The sequence below is a fragment of the Anneissia japonica genome, unplaced genomic scaffold, assembly GCF_011630105.1.
Source record: "Anneissia japonica isolate Jap-2015-1 unplaced genomic scaffold, ASM1163010v1 scaffold287854_len485379_cov200, whole genome shotgun sequence".
Lineage (NCBI taxonomy): Eukaryota > Metazoa > Echinodermata > Crinoidea > Comatulida > Comatulidae > Anneissia > Anneissia japonica.
Window position 1 is genome coordinate 420,758 of NW_022732005.1, and position 22,533 is coordinate 443,290.

Below are 22,533 nucleotides of genomic sequence, written 5' to 3' on the forward strand. Positions count from 1 at the left end.
TTCAATTGACTTTGTGTAGCTTTATTGTTTCCCCGATATTTGGAACATCTCCAATGATCAAGGAAGTACTATACTACTGCGTATGTTTTAGAAATATAGTAACGCTGTAAAACAGATTACGTTACAATACATGTTAATACTATTAGAATTTGGTACTTAGATCAGTAATGTTATTACAAATAGGATACTATTTAATCAAATGATTTATTTAGTGTTTGAAATGAATGGAAAGAAATACGCCTTAAGATATTTGAAATGAGTCAAGTATTGAAGTTGACGTGTACCGTAATTCAAGGTTGTCACAATGATACTTGTATTTTATACTAATTTTTTACTTGAACTGTTTAACTACTGTTAACCTGCTTCCTAAATGTCATTTTTTTCCCATTGTTATTATTCATAATAGTCTCAATCTTCAGACCATCAGTGTTTTAAGTTTTCTAATCCAGGGCTTTCGTTGATTTACGCTGATTTTAGTATTGAACGCAGCTGATATTGAAGGCTACTGATCTAAACGTAATAGGCCCTATAAAAATTAAAATGTAAGTAAAAAATACGATGTATCCTATTTCACACTTTAAAGCATAAATAAAATCACAGCCCTTCTTTGGTTTTGGAGCTCGGTAATACTAGCAGGAAGACAGTTGCCCACTATGAGGCCAAATAAAAAAAAAATATTGTGTTGGCCCCGTCCGACCGACCCTAAATGTTCGAAAATGGGGTCCGTATTTTAGTCTTTTTTATTTTTTTAATGCGACGGTAGGCAATTCGACAGTGTTTTGCGATCGTTTTGCTCTTTAATATAGATTTAAAATGGTCTTTGCTGTGTTTTTTTTTTTCTATTTTCTATTTTTAAGGCATAGGCCTAAACACACTATTGGTTAAACCAAAAAAAAAAAAAAAAAAAAAAAAAAAAAAAAACCAAACCAAAAAAAAAAAACCCCAAAAAACCTACCCATTTTTGTTAATTTTCCCAAAACGTGGCCAACACAAGAATTTTTTTTTGTCGGCCTGATCAACACTAAAAATTATAACGAATACACTGTATTTTAACGTGAATACTTCAAGAAAGTCAAATTTGAGTTAGAATACAAGACACCCATGCCGCATAGACCCACCTCAAACACTATTTAAAAATCAAATATTGTGGAATATATATATTTTTGTTGGCCTGATCAACACTAAAAATTATAACAAATACATTGTATTTTAACGTGAATACTTCAAGAAAGTCAAATTTGAGTTAGAACACAAGACACTCATGCCCCATAGACCCACCTCATACACAAACACTATTTAAAAACCAAATATTGTGGAATATATTTTTTATTTATATTTATTTTTTATTTATATTTATATTTATTTTTATCTATATTTATTTCAAGCCTTACAGTTGAGCCATTATGTTATTTATCAAGTAGGGCCTACAAGACGAAAGTATGAGCTGCCCTTAGGCCTATGAACTCAGTCACATTAGGCCTAGTTTGAGTGAACTTGTCTTCTTCAACAAAATCCTAAAAACCATCGGGTTAGAAGGTGATCTCAGCCCCACTCCAAGTAAGCATATCCACTAATTCTAGACGAGTTAATCGTGTTACAATAGCTTTGAAGCAAGTAAATAAAAATTCACAATGTACAGTAAACTATTACAGATTTGTCTTCTTTTATACTTAAATTCCAACGGATAAACCGATGGTTTTTATGTGGCACACCTCTACGTTTCGGATAACAAGTTTACAAAGCATACACACAATACAATTTCAATGTTAAACCTCTAAAACCAAGTTACAGTTTGATAATATTTATTATTTTAAAAATACAAATGTATTTTTATATACGAATTGTGTATTTTTTTTTGAAAAAGACAAGAATAGGATTACTTAGTAATCCTTCCTGTGAAAAGAACTTCAATAAGCAGTTTTGAAAATATTTGTTGGCATGAGTTACTATATCAAACGTAATAGGCTACCCTGGATATTGGCACATTAGTTACATAGTGATTCACTTGTGATCTTCTTCATCGCAGTCTGATTATGCTTCAACAACATGGACGCATTATAAAAAAAAAAAAAAAACAACATTTTCCACTAAGCCCCGCCCAATGGATGCAGTTGCCGAAGGTGTGCGATCTTACAAAGTGTAAATGTACATAGATTTACGTGTTAGTGGGACATGCGCTTATTCCTAAATATTAATTAATAACACGTTCCGTTTGGTAAGAGCTTCATTGACACTACAAATGTCTGTATTAGTTCGTTTGAAGTACACTCTCTGTTTAGGCAAGAGAAACATGTTGATCGTCCACTTGCTCTTCCATTTTATTGGAGTAAAAACACCCAGAAAGGCTTCAAAAATCAAAACTTTCCTCCGAACTCATTAAAAGGCATATCAATGTATGTACGTGTATAGGTCGGGACTGTATAGGCTTAGAGATATTAATTTCGTGTGTATTTGTGACTGAGAAGAAAATCGTTGCGAAGAAAAGAATGGGGTTGATATTTATCATTATCTTCGCTTTTTCTGAAAACTTAGAAAAGAAAATTGTTTTATATTTGTTTAGCAAAGTAGCACAATGATGAATCATATTCGGAAGGGAACACAGCCATAAACAATATTCTTAGTCACTAGTAGTATCAGATAGATAACTTTAAAGATTAAAATCTTCATTAAAAAGACAACAAAAAAATCTTACCAGTACTAAGAAAAAAACTATGAAGAAAATATGTATAAGATTGCCGTTAGGGTTATTGTTTTGGCTGTAGGCCTATACTAATAACAAATCAACTATTACAGATTTTCATGAAAATTTGTTAAATAAACCTACATAAAAACATATGTAATATTGGGGTCACAGTGTGACTTTCGTAACAATGTCAAGGTTACTGTAGACGCCTTAAGTCCTGTCCAGACTATCAAATTTTATTTGACAAAAACATGTGACATGCTTAAATAATAATGGTCATGATGACATCACATCATGACCATATATAGGCACATCATGACTATATATGGGCATACAACAGGTTTTTGTCGAAGAAATTTCGATGGACTGAACTTTAAGCTTGGTTTCCGTAGAATCACCCTATCGGGGTAGCTTCCCGATCGCATCAAGTGCACCCTGATTCGTCTGCAACGCAATCGGTAAGGTTGAACCAGGTTCAACCTTCCCGACAACTGTCAGCGGCTGTCGCCGATAGGGTGAGCGATTCTATGGAAACCAAGCTTTACTCTTGCTCATATCAATGAAACTTTCATCAATGGTTGTAATGTGGGGTCTTTCGGAAACAGATTCCACAACCCACAACGGAAGAAACAAAATAATCCCAAAAATCCCCTCAGAATGCATTCATCACTGCTAAGTAGCAGCTGTTTGTAAATCATGTTTACATAAGGACACAAGCAATATGGTACCACAAATGAGATTTAGTCTATAATTATACGATAACTTTGAGCCAAGCTGTGTGTTTCAACAACTCGCTGGTGTAAGACCTAGGCCTATCTATTGAACTAAATACGTAGACAGACATTTTAAGTATTTCAAGCACATTATACGACGTGTATCGCCAATGTCATTACAATTAATTTTGTCTTTATTTAAATTCTATTTGAATAAGTGCTGGCAACCCTTCTAACACAAATGTTTTTTAAAGACCGCCAATGTATATGGTACGGTATACAAAAAGAAACAAACAATATCATTAATAGCACAGGTAGTAAAACTATTATTTTTATAACAATATTATTACTGTATCTGTGCTAGGCCTAATTAATAATTATAATATTTGAACTAATCAAGTTAAAACATATCAATAGTTTTGGGAATCTTAACAACAATCTAAAAGATGTTTTAGCATTTTTAAATATATTTATTTTACTTAAATTGGCCTATACTGAATGAAGTCAGTCAATCAACAAATTAATCAATCAATTAATCAATCAATCAATCAATCAATCAATCAATCAATCAATCAATCAATCAATCAATCAACACACCAAATAATGATAAATACATAATCCTGGGTGTTGCGGAAGTTATGGTAAAAACATTACAAATTAACACAATCCTTCGTCGAACCATGTCGGACGTAGTCGTTTGAATTGCATCCAACAATTGCTAAGAATCTGAGTCATGGTTTTCAAACTCAGTAAATGTTCAAAATTAAACGTCCTAAGAGATCAAAACACCATAATTGCGATGTTGTGTTCCTATGTATACACATAGAAACTTCAAATAGTTTTACGTTGGGCGTATTGGTTAAGATTTCTTTAGAAATAAATGAGAATGGGAGCTATGGTCTTCAAAAATTAATTTTTAAGCAATTAATTTAATGTTTGAAAATAAACTCTATCGGATTTGACCAACAACTTTTCATATGTTATGTTCTAATATGCGAATCAGAAATTAAAATAATTCTACGTTGGGCATATATTTGTTTGTACTTCGTCCAATGAATAATTAGGATCGGATCCATGGTGTTCTTCAATATTTAAATAATGCATTAACCGTTTGAAAATAAAAACATGGTGCTTAAGAAACGAAATCTGAGATTTTGTGTTCTTAACACATCACAAATTAAAAATAATTTGGTAGGGAGTAATTGCTCAAACCACTATGTTCAAACAAATATTTTTTAAAATAAGCCCATGAGATTTATCAACTGGATTCTCAGATATAATTTTTAATTTTATATACGGTGTGCGCTCACAAATTAAAACTATTCTACGTTTCTTTCAGACAGCCAAGAACCAACGATTTGTGAAAGTTACTGGTGGAGTGTGAGGGAAAACAGAAAGTGATAGTGTGAAAAGATGAAAGTGTTGGTTCATTCTTCATTCAATATGTTAAAAACTATCCACTAACTCTTATTGTTTAAAGTAAATTGGCAAGCCATTCAAATAGCCTATAAATCCAATAAGAGGAAAATTTCTCAAACGTTTTATAACGTACGGTACTGTCACTACAATGGTTCCATAATAGGCCTATTACAATGCTGTGTACGTTTATCTATGCACTGTTCCCTGGTTTTAAGAAGGGTGGATTTTGCAGCCGCGATCTTACTCAAGGAGGTCCTGGGCATACCCTTACTTTTTAATATTTTTTGTATATTACTTGTGTCTGATTTGGATAACTTCATGTTTTATTTCAAAAGGTATATCAACCGGATTCTAGATTTTTGTAAGTTCATCGCAGAATGACACTGAAATCGGTTTAGGTTTCACAATAATACCAGTTGCAAAAAAGAAATACTATATTTTAATATGGTATAACAACTTATTCATTTAACGGACTATCAAGGAGTTAGGCAAATAGAATATAGGTTTCAGTCTTTTGTAAAGTGGTTGAACTTGCAAATATTGAATCAGGGGGATAGAGACCCGACACATTAGAGGGTTGTTGGCCTCAGGTAATTCAGTTACAATTGTGGCGTGTTTGTAGAGCTTCAATGATATTAATACCGATATTCTAGTACTCATCTCTGTTGCAAAAATGAAGTAGGCCTGCTTACTCTACAACTATTAAAGAAAGGATATAGAGTGATGCGATTAATAACAATACTGAATTGTGGAGTACAAAATGAAAAATCGAATTAAAGTGGGTTGAAGAGTCATTGGAATTTGTTTGATATTTGACTACCATTAGACACCGAGTACGGTACTACGGCCTACGACTGCACGGACACCAGTAGTATTTCCTATTGAATTGCAATATTATTGAGTGTGTTAATAATATTAATAATAGTATAATGATCATGATAAGAAAGATAAAAATATAAATGATAAGTACAAGAATGTATTTACTGCACAAATCGCCATATATACGGCTGATTGACGTGCGCTTGACTAGTCGACGAAATGACGACAATGATAAAGATAAGGACATGACCATGATGATGATGACCATGATCATGACAATGTAGGCCCAAGAATTCTATTCATTACATGACGGCGAGATGACTTGCCATAGGCTTTAGAATGGATATTCATCCGTAGCCGGTTATTATTTAGTGTCATTAGAAAGTTCAGGGAGTGTACAGCTGTTTCCTCACATATCTATGGTTTCAACCCAGTGTCTCAGTTTTTGAAGGGAGTAATTTTCTTTTTTGGACGACGAACAAGGCCTATGTCATTCATGTCGTGGAGCTTAAGCTTAGTGGTAAAGCTTGCCATTCCGATCCAAGGTCTTTGGACCATATTATTCCATATACAGTAACCCCCATATCAATATGCCTATCTAATAACAGCTCCACTCTAAGCTTCATTATGACATACATATACCATGGAGGTATTTTATACCTCCATGCATATACATAAAACTACATTGTCTTTTACTGCCAAGTGTACAGTAGTTGTAGGTGTGAAAGAATCAAAATATAAACGACGTCACAACTTTTATGTATGTCTTCTCAACGCAAAGCGACAAAGTTCAGCTGGCTAAATTGATGGTAGGCCTAGGCCCTGTGTGCACTTAACCATGGATATTCTTTCAGACGTTTGTTCCCTGATCAATCCTATTGCTGCTCATGTTTTAGCTGCAGGATAGCTGAAATTCAAGTTAACAGTTGTAGTACAGACGTTTACGCCGTTGGTCCTGTGCAATAATTATGGTCCATGTGCACGTTGAAGATGGCAGTAAATGGGAGAAGCATTGGATTGTCTCCCGCTCGAATGTTAAATTCACTAGAAGGACCCCACTAGAAATAAGTCTTCCGACTTTTGTGAGTAATTCTTGATTTGTTTTACACCGAATTCAACCCAATCTAACGTCAAAATTTTCATCGCATCACTTTAAAATTCATAATAGATATTTAAAAAAAAATAAACAATACATAACATGAAAGGTTTGTAAACATAAAAAAAAAACTTTTTTAAAAATTGAAAATGTTGTCATTTCAATAGTGCAATCGTTTGTCAAGGATCCCAGAATCCTTTCAAAATTGAAGGACGAAAATATATTGACATTTTTTCTTTGCTGTCGTCCTTGGGACCGTGAATTAGCACGCTATCATGTAGGATTTACTAATGAACTGTGGTTTTATAACTGAAATTATTGTGGATTGAGTTGATTACTGCATATGAAACTTCCGATAAGCATAGGCCTATACCTTATTGCTAATAACATTTCGTTACAGAAACGCACGCATATTATGTAGTTCTATAATAAATACTATATTTCAATAAAACCTATACAATTTTTTTTATAAGAACCAGTAAAAGTTGCCCAGGCTTTTTTGGCCGACTTCAGGTTCAAAGTGTTCTTATTTTGCTTTTATTTTTACATAACTTTCAAACATAGAAAATTATTGTTTTATAGTCATTATACTGTATTACTTTACTCTATTATAAAGGTTATTACATAGTAATGACTACTGCAAATAAGGTTCAGATAGATTTGTTGGTTTACTATTAAAAAAAATAAAACCTCATTTGACATTTTACCTAGGCCTCAATTTGTTCTTATTTCGTTTTGAATTTTTAAGCGATTTCAGCCTCAGTGTTCTAATAAAATGTGTTCTTATAAAAAAAAGTGTAATGCGGGACAACCGCAAAGAAAAAAAAATGCCAATATATTTTCGTCCTTCATTTTTGAAAAGATATTTCTGGAATACTCGACAAACAATTGTGGTGATGTCGTAAATTTTCAAAAGTACTGATTTGTTCTCAAGTGCATTCCATGTGATGAAATAAAGTGAAATAAAAAAAAGTAATTATAAATAAAAAACGTACTCGTATTTATTCACCCAAGTGGATGCTGAATGCACAAAAGCATGTATCTAAATATCGTAAAGTAAAATACTGTGGTTTTTGAAATGTTAAGGTTCACAGAGGACGTGTGAAGGTACTTCTGAATATCACTTTTGCAATTTTTTGTAATCTTCAATGGGCTGATTTATCCTTTAATATTCCTAAAAAATAGCACAATTTTTTGTGAAGGTTACGATTTTGGTTCGTGAAGGTTAAGATTGTGGTGGTGTCGTAAATTTCCGATAGTGATGGTTTGTTCTCAAGTGTATATCATGTGATGTCATTATAAAAGATATAAATAGACGTAGCTAAGCTTTGCACGCATGTTCCTGATGCGGATGGCTTCCTAAAAGTGTATAGACCAGCATAGGTAGTTGCTATAATATAAACACTCCATGTTTAAATTGACCCACTTAGGAGTACATCGACAAATCTAAGCGACAACAATAATTGTACCTATGATTCGACAAATTAAAGTACAAAGCTGCTAAAGACTATAAAAACATTGGTTCCTAAATGATATATGTACGCAGCAATAAAAGTCAAATGTACAGAAACATTTGATAGTAGCCATTCTTAATTTCCTGTTATTGAGTTAATGTCATCATTTTGCTCACAATTCGGAATATCATCACGCGTCATCGAATAACGTGATAATGTCCATCTACTCATTTTATTGACGTTACATTTTTATCACAAACCATTACATACCATTGCATGATTGATTTAGAATAAATAAAAAAATTACAAAACATTATATAATAGGCCTTGTACGTATGTACTAGGCCTACCTTGAATATTATTAATGCTTATTTAATTTTACATATAAACAATTTCTGTAATCAACTTGGATTTTACTTACTTTCCATACATCGAGGACAACATTCCCCCAGCGGTACTTTAAACTCTTGATTCTGAAAAGTTACAAATTAAAACAATATTAACATACATTATAATATAGGGTTCGTGATTATACAAAACATACAAGGTTTTTAAAAGAGTACTGAGATTAATCACCTATGTCTTGCACTTGTTCACTATACGGTAGTTGTTAAAGATAAAGGGGAAGGTAGAAAAATAACTCATAACTCGCAGCGTCATTGTGCTGAATTGCATGCAGCAGCTGTAAAGAGGCGCTTAGTAGCTTTATGTTTCACATAATTCCACAACGACAGGGGATAAATGAACCATAGCATCGGGGTAACACCTTACTATTCCAAAAAATATAGTGGGCACACTAATGTGCACATGAACCAAAATGTGTTCACTGGACCTCTTATCAGAGAAGACTTAGTTCTATCACAGTATATAGGATCTGTGGTTCTACCAAAACCCATGTAATAAGCAAGTTAGCGGCGCCCTTGTCTTAAGAGTCAAAACTAGTATCGAAACAATAACCTTATATGATAAACTAGCTGTTAAGTGTAAATACAGTACCGGTACCTCCTTAAACATTTAAAACGTATTCAATATGTGCCCTGAATATGTGTTGTCTTTATGTGTAAGAATTAGATAAAGGATAAGAAGATGATCTGTAATAGTTTTTAATAAAAAATAACATTGTGACCTTAAAGTAATTTCGAATGTGACCCAGATAAATAGAACACGTAGGTCTGATAAGGATCGAACACTAATGGATCTGTTCACTTTTTAAAAAACGCTTATTTTTTATTACGGGTCTATTATTACAAGTCAAGACTAAGTTGCTTCTTTTTCATTAGACATCCGCTACGGACCATTTGCAACAGTCGCGACAACTCCACCGGATGGATGCCTCAACGGTGCGTGTTAATACGACCGAATGACTGAACCAAATCGACGGTCAACACTATTAACCTTCGAGGATCAAGTTAACGCATCAGAATAAAGTAATGGTAATAAAAGCTCAAATTCAAATGATAATACACGTCCTTAAGACTGTCCATGGTCCGTTTCTCTTTAATAATTTATTAACAAGCGGTAAGTTTTTTTTTTTCTTTTCTGGAAATTGTAAGCACTCAAGTACTGACGGTTAAATAGAAAAAATTAAACGACAGGCCATGTAAGTTTAAGTGAGTAACAGTGTTATCGATTCTAGTGTGCAAGCGATTATGAATCAAACATACGGGAGTCAAAGAATCAATCTAATAGTACGGTTAACAATTGGTAGGATATACAGTAAGCGTTCACAAAAAGAAAGTAAAGATAGGTAGCCTATCTTGTCAAAGAAATAAGAGAAGGCGGGTGGTTAGGCTTATTCGGGGCAGGAAAAAGCAAACTGCTACTGTTTACCTTTAAACACTTCTGGTTGTAGATAAATCTAATCATTTAATGATTTAGAAATGTATTGTAGGGGGAAAATAAAATGATACATATCCTGAGGCGGAAGTTCTATGGCAAATGTTACGCTTGGGGCCCTGTTTTAATTACATTTAGGCCAGAAGGAGAACCTTTTGGTCTGGACAAATCATAGGTTGTCAACATAAATGTCAGTTATCTGTCAGTCACCATCATCATAAATACTTTCGTCAGTAGACATCACGCATTCCACCATGATTTTGAGCCAATTTTCTGTCTCGTGTGCAAGAAGTCAATCAACTGAAATAGTCTGTAATGTTCAGAGGGTCCGTTTATATGGTCCTCGTTCACTATAATTTTGGTGGTCCTCGCGGCCTACTTACTTCATTTAACGGTAGTTGGTTTGGTGCATCTTCCTATTAAATACCAATACCAGCAGTTTAACCTTTTATTTTAATTCGTTTTACCCATTTCACTTTGTTGGCAAATTTAATCACTTGTACAGTAAGTTCAATCTTATGAAAGCCCCGGTATTAATTTCCTTTGTAATAGCCGGTCCCATACTTATGATACGACCTCTTCATTTGCTTTAAAACCGGTAAGTGTCGATAACCCCAGACCTACATAAGCATAATGCTAATTTGTATGCTAAATATACACCTTTTCAGATATTATGTTCTATCACAATCTATAGTACCGGTATGCTTTGTAACATTTGCCGTATTCGACTGGTTGTTCTTCGCCAAACCACGGCTACCTGCGCAGTGGTAAAAATCCTACTTAACGAAGACGACCAGTCGAATAGAAAATACTCGACAAAACAAAATGGCTGCATAGTTGCCGCAATACACGCTGCGTATACTCAAGGCTGCTTCAGATTGTGGCATTATAGGTTTTTCGTAAAAAAATGTTTTCATCCAGTTTTTAAATTCTGTTAGCCTACAATTATTTTTGACTTCAATGTGGGTAAATATTATAATTTTTATTTTCTGAAATTTAATATAAATTATATTAACGCAAATTTTGTTGCTAAACTGACCAATCGGCCATATTTTTTTTGGTCATGTGCATAACTTAACGCTGATTAACGCATTCTGGTTACGTTAATTTTCGTTATCAACGAAGTCTATTTTACGAACCAGTCGAATGAAAATAATACTCAACGAAAATTCGTACTCAACGAAATGAACCAGTCGAATAAGCCCAAAATTATGCGATAGTTGCTCTTTTTTCAGTTTTCTCCCTCTCTTGTTATCATCGTTTGTCGGGCAATGTTCCAAGTTATCTCTACTTTATGGCGAGCCGAGTTGTCATTTAATCGTAAATAGAGATATCTTAGTTTTAAACAAAGATATCTTAATTTTAAATAGATATCTCTATTAATAGAGAGTTAAAACTAAGATATCTCTATTTAAAATTAAAATATCTCTATTTACGATCGAATGACAATTTGGCTCGCCGTACTGCTTTGACAATGTTAATCAATTAGACGTATAAGGCACAATATAATGGGCACATAGTTCTCTTTTTCCTACTTTTAAAGCAGGCGAACCTTGCGTAGCCCGAAGTAAACAACGGAAGGTGGATGTATATAGGCCTAATTATAACAGGAATACAAGAAAAAAGGTAAGAAAGTATAATACATACTCCAAGTATTGAAATACACGCCATTGTATTTCAATACTAGGAGTATGTATTATACTTTCTTATCTGAGATTAATCAGTGGACCTTTCGGTTTTTAAGAAGAAAGGTAGTCAATGAAAATCTGTATTCTATACTGAGAAATGTGATAAAGTGTGGGTGTTCTTATAGCTAAATAGTTAGTGACGGCCATTATAGACCACTGTATCACATATTTTATATGCGCTGACGGGTACATGAGATAGCTTAAACCAATACAGAAAATTAAGTGATTGCACCGTGCTGGAATATTGATAAAACATATACTTTTGAGCTAACAACGAGCAAATGTACGTAGAAATTCAATTAAAGTAAATTTAAATTGCAGAAGCCGATCAGTTCTGCTACTTTGTTTTATTTTTTAATAAATTTCTTTTAGCGAGAATTATTAGAATCAGATAAAATAGACTAATAGCAGCATACCGGATAGGACTATACATTAGGTATGGGTAAAGAGAGATGGAATGCATTTAGTCTTGTGCTTTGCAAAACAAGTCACTGGAATTGCTAATAATATGTCTCCTACAACGAAAAAAAAAAAAAAAAAAAATCCAGGTCAATAATCAATATTTTTTTAGATATTATTCAATTTCGAATTTCATGCAGTATTAATACGTTCGGAAATTATATATTAACTGAGGTTGGTAAACATTGCACACACAAGCATCAAGAATGACCCTGACCAATGTATTGATCCGCTAACTTGTCAGGAAGCTGTAACAGTTTCTCTTTAATTCATAGACAAACGTCTCTTACATAGTTCATCGAATTTAAATGACATTGATGTGATTTTCTAATTAAATTAACTATGAATGAGTTAACGTAATGAGAGGCCTACTGCTACGTACAGGATGCAATACCCTTAAAAAAAATAAGAACCAGTCAAATTTTCATATGTTTTTTATTATTTTACACACTTTTTAAAGATAGAAAATTATGATTGTAAACTGTACTGCACTGTATTATAGGTCATTACATATCTCACACCTATTACGCATAAGGTACAGGTAAGACCAAAACACTACCACTTTTGTATGTGACTATCTTGATTTGTTGCTTTTTCTAGTTTTTAAATAAAAACCTCATTTACCAAGCTTCAATTTGTTTTTATTTTTCTCATTATTTTTTAAGTGTGCAACCTCGGTGTTCTTATAAAGTGTTTTCTTATAAAAAAAAAGTGTTGTTTTTTTTGCTAAATAAATGGTGCTATTGTATCTTTACTTAGTGTTTTTAAATTGAATTCCAAGCAATATTAGGCCCAATCAAAAAAATTATTAGTTTATCACCCGCTCCCTCATCACTTTTGGGAAAAATCTGATTCTTTTTTTTTTTTTTAATCAACATATATTTTTTATTTCAAACTGTCCTTTTTCTATCTTTTTTCACCTGAAAAGCTTAGGATTTCTTGCAAATATGTTTACTGGTACAACAAAAACATATTTTTAAAATATAAATTTGACTCCAATCCCATGACTTTTTATGTGTCTCTAACCATTGATTTACTTGTGATCATCTGTAAAATGGGGCCGGGGTTAGCAAAAAAAAAAAAAAAAAAAAAAAAAAAAAAACCTCCCTCCCTCATCAGTTTTTATTCTTTGATAGGTTGATAAACTAATATTTTTTCATGGGGCCTTATACACTTAATATTTACTTTCAATTAATAATTCCAAAAATAGCATAACAGTTCATCGCACAGGAAGTTTAGTAAGTTTATAACGTTTTTAAAGAAAAGAGTCATAGTTTGCCTGATAGGTGTCAGTTGTTTTAAATTTTCATAGCATGTAGGTATATATTATTTTAAAGGAATACGATGATTTTTTAAAAGTAATTTTAAGTAACCATAATGTATATTACAGTACTGTACTCTTAAAAATCCAAACAAAATATTACTGGGTCCATGAATTGCCAAACATACGGTACACAACGTGCAGACTTCTCTATACCCTAATTAGTGACGTCACAATACAAAAGTAAGGGACACAGACAAACTAGAGATTGGGAACGAAACTGGATCCACTTCCTCCCTAAGCTGAGAACACGGGTGGAACTGTTGTGCAAATCGCTTTTAATATAGGCCTACTGACTTTTAGATTTGATTTATTCGCATCTCATTAAACATACAATCATTAAAACAATTCACAATTTAAGAAACTTACAACATGTTCAATTTAAATTAATTTGTTAAAAAAATCATACCGGTATGGTTTTAAAGAATACTAAAAACTAGCATTAGACCCATATCATAACACTACTTTATGGGCTGACATTTCTATTGAAACGAGACAATATTTGAATTGATGCAAATGATTTTTTGTTATTGTTGAATTAAGGTGGTGGAATTACCACAAAACAAAACAAAAAAAAAGAAACGAGACATGGTTTGACCTACAAAGGGAAATGTCTTATAGGCGTACATGTAATGTCGGATGCATGGAGCCCAAACCAAATTAAAATTAATGCGATACTTAATAAAGCACGCCTAATAAAGTTAATACATTACTGGAACTGGTGTGACAAGGATTTTGGTACCAATTGCATATAGATACAATATTTAAAGAGAAGTTCTAAATTCGAATGGAAACTTATGTACCAGTACTTTGAACAATAGTGGCGCTATTAGAGGGCAAGGAACCTCGTATGTAACTAAAATTAAAATTTTCACACATTCTTAGGCTCTAACAATGATGAAAAATAAGGCTTTAAACTCCTTAAGTAGTCAGATCTTTTACCCTCTCAACACCTTTGTGAGGGTTTCTGGCTTCTCGAAAAGAAGCCTATGCTATCTTGAAATGAAGCCCATTTTCCAGGCTAGTTTTGCCAAGTAAAGAGGGGTTTCAATTCGAGATGGGCTTCATTTCAATATTAAGCCCACTGGACTTTAATTCGAGTTGTTACGGTATGCAAATAAGAATATTAAGGTAGAGAAGTGTTACAATGGCTAAAAATACGATCCCAAATCAGCTATATTTTTAAAGACAGACTACAACAACAAACGAAAAAACATGTAAAATTGAAAAAAAAAGTTGGAGAACAGCTTTAATTTGATTACTATTCATAAGAGTAAAAACAGCAACAACATAGGTCTAAATGCTGACAGAGTGTACAGTAGAAACCAAATTAACACGCAAATATACACGGAAATTACACCATTGACCACTTTCCAATAAAAGGGAAAGGATACTTAAAAGAAAGGTGCCAGATAGACGATGGATAAATCCGGTATCAGCCGGGTCAATAACATTACATTGTAAACACAATGACATATAGGGAAACAAAGAGAGACTCACCAACACAAGGTTGATTGCTTTGTGGGATGCAGGAGAGAAAAATATAAGTAAAGGAGATAAACATGAAAAAAGCAGAAGGAAGATTGGGGAGAAAGATATAGAAAAAGAAGTAAGAGAATGATGAAGGAGGAAACTCAGTTTTTATTGAGTGCTCTCATTGTTTTCCTATATGCCAGTCAACAGTGTAATATTATTAACCCGGTTATTCCCAGGGAATTACCGCCATCTTTGGCGTAAATGTTTTTTCCGTTCTCTTATGAAGTAGGAAATATTTACCATTGAAGAAGCATATTATGAACTTTATATAAATGTTTAAATACTCTCACTGTGGGTTTTTGTTTTTACCAACAAAGCGTAATTTTTATAGTTTCCTTTTCCATGACATAAGGTCCATGCATGACAACAGCAAAACTATATTATATTACTGATGAGGTGAAGGAACTACATGACATCACTGTAATGCTACTTGATATACATATTGAAGACACTGATATGACATTATTTTTCTTAAGAAATGAAAATACTGGAAAGGCACATGCGTGCCAAAAGGTGGCTGAGAAGCATACAAGTCCTTGCACTAATAAATTTAATAAAATTTTATTGTAGACTGACATACAGAGAACACTGGGAGGAATTGAGCACCAATATTTTGCAGAATAATAAGTAGAGTAATAAAAAGGAGAAGTGAAAAAGTAAAGGGATTAGATAGAAAGAAGAGGACAAAAAGAAGGAGAGAATGTAAAAGAATAGGAAGAGAAGGTAAAAGCAAATGAAAACAGAATGGCTAGGAAAAGATTAATAAAGGCGGATTATGAGGAGGAGGAAGAGAAACAGAATGAGAAAGAGGTTGTGAATAAAAAAAAATATATATATAATGGGAAGTAGGAGGATAAGAAGGATGATAGTGAAAAAAGGGAGATAGATGAGAGAAAGAGGAACTGAATAATAAATATGAATATACTGGTAAATATGAGGAAGAGAATGAGCGATAGAAATATCAAAAAGCAGCATAGCTTTTGTTTTAAAAAAATATTTCAGGCTCACACACATGAGCCAAGCTTGTCAACAGCGAATATCACTGTATACTTGTAGATGACAGTCCCTTTCAGAAGACAAACATACACACACGATGCTTTCAAACTAAGTCTCAATATGAGGCTTAGAGAGTGGAGTTCTTTTTGGTCGTCAGAAACAAATCTTGCAACACTGATAGGAATAGAACCAAGATCCTGAGAGTGGAAAGCAATCATCTTAACCACCAAGCTCTGTCGGCTACACTGGCAGCCACTACTTGTGCGCTGAACCATGGAGATCCGTATATACATTAGGTCTCTTTTTCAGTCTTGCTTCAAATGGAGGGTTGAAATCCAAGTTACAATTGGCAGACCGTCTGCTAGAAAATGGTCATTATAGGCCTACTTCTTGCAGTGTTCTCCTAGCTTAGAGCTATGTCTTTCTATTGGACGGTATCCCCACTAAGAAAAAGTTTAATACATACTCCAAGTATTGAAATGCACGCCATCGTGTTGGGATTAGTTATGTCATCATCAGGAACGATATCAACAATTTCCAGTAAAAAAGAAAAAGAAGGATGAGGACGATGAAAACAAAGTGGACGAGAAGGAAGAAAGAGAATATAATGGATGGGAAAGGAGGAAGGAGGAAAGAAGAAGACATATGAAGCATGTTATAAACTTTCAATTTGTTCAGCGACGAACCCATCTGGTTTGATGGTTTAGCTTAAATATCAATGTGCATACTTACTCTAGGGCACCATCTGTATGTATATTGGCATTTTTTAACATTGCAAAGGACGCCATCAGCGGTACACTTGCATTCTTCACATACACTTGGTGACCACGTATCCCCTTCCTGTAGAGACAGAAATTACATTAAAAATAAATAACAAAATACTCATAAATTACTGATATACTTTCTTAAATGTTCCTCATAATGTGTTTATTATTTTTGTTAGTTATATATACTTTATATAATTTATTTAAAAACTGCATTATACAAATTGTACCGTATAGAATAGTATATGATTGACACACTTAGACCTGCCGAAAATATCGACAGATTTTAGGGGATGAGCGACAGTAAAAAGTATTGTTGTAAACTGTTATGAATTATGAATTACTTTTGATCATAAAATTGGTTGTACCAGGGTTATGCCTGCTGGTGAGTATTCTTATAAGATGAACTTAACTGCAATGATAATTATATCGATAAAAAAACCCCAAAAAAAAACAGTGAGTAGGGATGAATCAGATATCCGTTGTGTGAGTGTATTACTACAATAGTATTAGTCCTACTACTGTATATATTTATAGGCCTACAACGTACAATAATAAATGTAGGTTTTCTTTTATCCTGTACTACAATGTATGTCTGCCTCATTTTGTTAGTTTCGTGAGTCATCATTTTAGAAAAAAAAAAAACAATAACATTTTATTTCAGTTTTCAAAGTGATTTACCCTTTTTTATTTTTAATATTTTCCCATAAATGGCCTAATGCTCATTTGACTGCCATTGTTATTTCTGAGAGCACTAATAAAAGGATTCAAATAATAAATCATTGGTTACAATTGAAATCCTACACCTGTCAGACATTAACTGAATAACTCCTTAAAACCCAATATACACTTCCGAATTTACACAAATTTAACAATAATAAAAATCCTAAAATCTTAATAGATAAGTTCCAGTTGTGCTATTGTTACTAGTATTACTATTGAATTCAATGGTAATTAAAACTAGTACAAGGTTTCATTATCGGTGAATTGCTTTTATCGTATCTGGAGCGTTGCGATAGAAATCAAGCGTGGGACTAAAAATCACCCATTTTCGAAATACTTTATGAAAAAAAAGGCTATAAAAATCATTATTCTTGATTTATTTGTACTTGCTTAGCTAAAATACGTCTACAAATAAGTGTAAAAGGTTAAAGGTTATGCATTTATACCGCGCAAAATACGAGGGTCTCTATGCGCAAAAACAACTAAAAAAGCCAGCACCCAAACCGTAGTATGGTGATACGCTCTCGTCTCTGACCAGGGATCTATCTGTCAATATGTAGGCTACCCTGTCCAGCACCAGTTGAGTCTCAGCCATCCCAGGACTCAGGCGCCGCCTATCCTAATATTGATAAAACTGAAAAAAAAAACAAAAAAAAAAAACTCCCTATACATATAAATGTGCAACGTGATGAAAGAGGCTTATCTAAAGTAATAACGTGCGCTGAATCTTAAAGATTTGTTCTGCCACTTGTTTCATTTCATTTTTGGAAGAGGTATTTTCGCCATGGTTCCAATTTTCATGCTGAAGAACACAGTAGAAAAAAAACAACACCAGGGGATTATTTTCTGGTGTCCTGCCAAATTCTGCACCTGGGGTGATGTACATTATGGCTGCTTCGTGTCCCCAAGGGTCAAGACCACATTGCCTGCATTTGATTATGAACTGGGTTACTTTACTTATTAACAAACTTACAGTTAAGGCAAGCAGCTGTATCTCTCTGTAAGTATGAGTAACATAAAAATAGTATAGTAGGTTTAATCAATGCCGTGACTGCAACTTAATCTAATTATGTGTTTGGTGGCGCTATTTTATATACCTTCCTACCAATGAATGAGAAAAGTTATGGAGTCAGCTAAATTTTGAACAAAAGAGGGCAGCATATAAAACGATGAGGTTATCGAAACTTGCACAATTTTGTTTTCCAAAACAGCCCCATTCTGGCGATATCTGAACAAGCGTAATGTAGTCGTTTGTAGATTACGCCCTCTATTGTTGTAAAACTAATAAACTTCACAAAACCTTCCTACCAATGAATGAGAAAAGTTATGGAGTCAGCTAAATTTTGAACAAAAAAGGGCAGCATATAAAACGATGAGGTTATCGAAACTTGCACAATTTTGTTTTCCAAAACAGCCCCAGTCTGGCGATATCTAAACAAGCGTAATGTAGTCGTTTGTAGATTACGCCCTCTATTGTTGTAAAACTAATAAACTTCACAAAACACTCAGAAACTAACCTTGACTGTCAGACGTTCTGATAGTTTTATCTCAGTGTATTTTAAACCATCGTATTAATACACGCATATACGTGAAAGAATTCTAATTTGATTAATCAAAATTGTCGTAGACATAAACACGACAATATTTAACTGGCTGAATCAATGTTACTAGATAAAGTATTGTAAATAACTCTAAGCAACTAAAACATATCTTGTTAAACAGTTATTTAGTTAGGCCTTCATGTGTTTAAGAAGCTTTTTTTTAATTAAAATCTAAAAAGTAATTATAATAATAATAATAAGGTAAGAACTTATATAGCGCCATTTAAAAAACCGAAGTAATTATCAGTGGCGCTTCATGTTATTGTTGGAGGGAAGAATTTAAAAACTGTGTTTCATTACTTGAAATATTTGGATCTGCAACAAAGGTATGGTTCTTCTGAGTATAAGTGCAAATTCAATATGTATTATAAAGATAACAATATAAGACATGTGTGAAACTCACATTATACCTAACACTCCACAGTCGCTGATATAAGTCACGCTAAAAATTTAAAGATTTCATATTGGTGTAATCATATATAGGACTATTATATACTGATGTAAGATCTTTTTTATTTACACATAATAGATAGGCCAACAATCCATCTATAAGATTACAGAAATAAATAGCAATGTACGATTTTACAATTCCCCCACCCCCACCACCAAAACAAAAATTGTCTTTAAGTAGACTTAACCTACTGGGTCAACTTTGTGGAAAAGCTACTAATTAGGAATTACAAAATGACACCCTAAGGAAGAATTTCCTCCAACAGGTGTTTGGTAAAGCATGGACTTTTACTAAGATCACGGATCTCTACCACTATGTCACCTGTCCAGTCCGCGGATATGAGTAACGTGGTTCTTGTCAACTCAATAGTAAACTACAACACGCAATCTGGATTTGTCTGAGTGTACAGCTCCGGATATTAGTTTTACCCACTCTCTTAATTTACCACGTGACCTCGTCCGAAAATAGTTATGCTACATTTACTAACACTTTACTTTTGACATACAACGTAAAATTGTCAGTTTGTGATTGGAATTTTCATGTATAAACACGTTTAGAGTTCGGTGTACTTTTAAAACTTTCAACTAAATAAAAAAAATGTACACAACCTACGTGATGTTGTATTTATAGTCAATATGGATTCAACAATGGATAATACGGTAATGAATAATGCAAAGAACTATTGCCTGAAAAAAGACCATATAGCCCTAGGTTTTGAAGCCTTTAAAATATCTATGGTCCAATTTTTATCTGACCACATATTTATGTCCTCTGACAAGGCCCTGTATTCATGTGGTCTCTCTCCATCAAAAGTAGCCTAAAATAGGTGACTGGTAGGCCTCAATTGTAACAAACCATTATGAAAAGAGAGCTGATAACTTGTATGTAGCGCATATCTTGACATAATGTAATATAATAATGACATATATTAATATTATTATTACATAATTCTTTGTTAGTAGGCTATTTATTGTTCCATCATTTTAAACTTCCAAATCAAAATAATTTGATCCCAGTGACTCAACACATCAATAAACGCCCTCAATGAGTCACGTGTTAAATCTTTGGCAACCCATCTACCGTGACCTCCTTATAAAAGACTGCTGGATAGTTTCTTGAAGAAATCAAATCACTTTAATTTGAAAATTATCAAACTTAGACCGGTAATATATCGGCTGTTTTTACTAATTGTGAGTGTGAACGCAGTGTACTACAAGTTTGGATCTTCCGCCAGCGCCAATTGTGTAAGTCTTGCAACGCCACTAAGTACTTTAAATCCAATACGTGACTTCGAAACGGTTAACAATGAATTAAGAAGAAATACTGTTGGTAAGGCATGTCTCCTAGCCTAGTTTCAGACAACTGACTCATTGCTGAATCTCAAAATAATAATTTCTGAAACACTTTGAAGTCTTCAAATCTAACAAGCGCATATTGTAATTAGAGGAAATGATTAATATCATATGTGATGGAAACGCGATTAAATGTTGTCAAACGCGTTTGTAAAATGTGTAGTAACATGCCAAGTGCGTTACGATTAGGCCTATCGCGATTGTGGAATCCATATTGAAAATATAAATGGAAATTATTAGTGGCGATTTACATTATTAAAAGGCTTAGGCCTACCCTTTAATGGCTGTTGAGAGAATACACTTCTATGATAAGATTATGAAAAATTAATTTTTCAATTACAAGTTATGCAATTTCAGTTGTTGGAAATTGCAGAACATAAAAACATTTTCCACATAATATATAGAGGCATTTATAATACCTGTCCATATTCTTTGCATAATCATTTAATTGTATGCGAGTCCATTTAAAATCTTAGTCTGTAAATTAACAAAAGCTGTTATTTATTCCCTTGGAAATTGATAAATATTTGATCATTTTAAATTAGCAGTTTAATGTTTTAAGTGACTGTTTTAAGACATATTTTCAAACCTTAACCCAGGCAGCTTTAAATATATTAAATAACACTAACTACAAGAAATGTACTTTTTTAAAAAATTTTTATGTTAATTTCCTATAGTGATACAATGTTTCCTTGTGATGTTTTAATGTAAAAATTGTAGTCTCGACCCAGTTCAATCAATGGTTCATTAGCCCGAAGTAATTCACCAAAGCAGTTGCTGAAACCGTTGATAAGGTAAGCAACTAATTGGTTAAACAAAACTGATACTTTTCTACTATAAATTATAGATTTTTATGTTGTAGTTAAAAATTGTAGCCTATATTCTGCATATTCTATTGCTTTTTGCATTTTAGTCATTGTGGATTTTATAATAATATTAATTAAATGTATATAAAAAAATACAGCAAAAAGGCCCTAAAATAATAGGTGCTAATACATCTATAAATTTGGTTTGGTAAATATGGACTTCAAAATATTGACATACATTTTCGTGTTAATGTTTTCACTACTGTCATTTTAATTTTCAGTCTTTCACTTTTAAACGCACAACATAATTAATGGTCATTTAACTTTTAAATTACTAGTGATCCTTTGACATGCTTGTTCTTTTTAACCAACCCGCCAGCACTTTCGTTATATTTTATTTTTACACCGATGCGATTATATTTTGAAAATACAATACTTGATATAAACAGGATACATTAACTATACGCATTCATGGAACAAACGACGAAAAGTATTCTACGCCTACACAACTGTTCAAAATAGACGTTGTCTGATCATTCTAAAACAGCATTCAAAGACATCATGTCACTGACGTCGTGGTATATCTAAAGATATGTTGTAAACTCTAATCGATTACTTGTTTTTCCATATCAATAAGTTGCAAATTGACAGGTAGCGCGTGCGCATCTGTTTAATGTTAAACGTTCTTAACTGAACTTATAGGCCTAGCTGATATTTTTGCAGCGACATTTGCTCTGAAATTGAAATAAGCGGATGTACTTTGCCCTACTCATTACGCCAAGGACTAAGTTATCAGATTTAGGCTTTAGGCATATA

At 33.1% G+C, this 22,533-nt stretch overlaps 1 protein-coding gene across 1 annotated transcript in view; it reads right to left on the reverse strand.

Annotated features, from left to right (window-relative positions):
- LOC117115532 (BMP-binding endothelial regulator protein-like) overlaps nt 1-22,533 on the reverse strand; it is a 56,916-nt gene that overhangs the window by 18,859 nt on the left and 15,524 nt on the right. Inside the window, exons 9-10 of the mRNA XM_033259372.1 lie at nt 16,753-16,860; nt 8,606-8,657 (exon numbers count right to left, since the gene is read on the reverse strand). Of these exons, the coding sequence (XP_033115263.1) occupies nt 8,606-8,657; nt 16,753-16,860 (160 nt within the window). The remainder of the gene's footprint in view (nt 1-8,605; nt 8,658-16,752; nt 16,861-22,533) is intronic.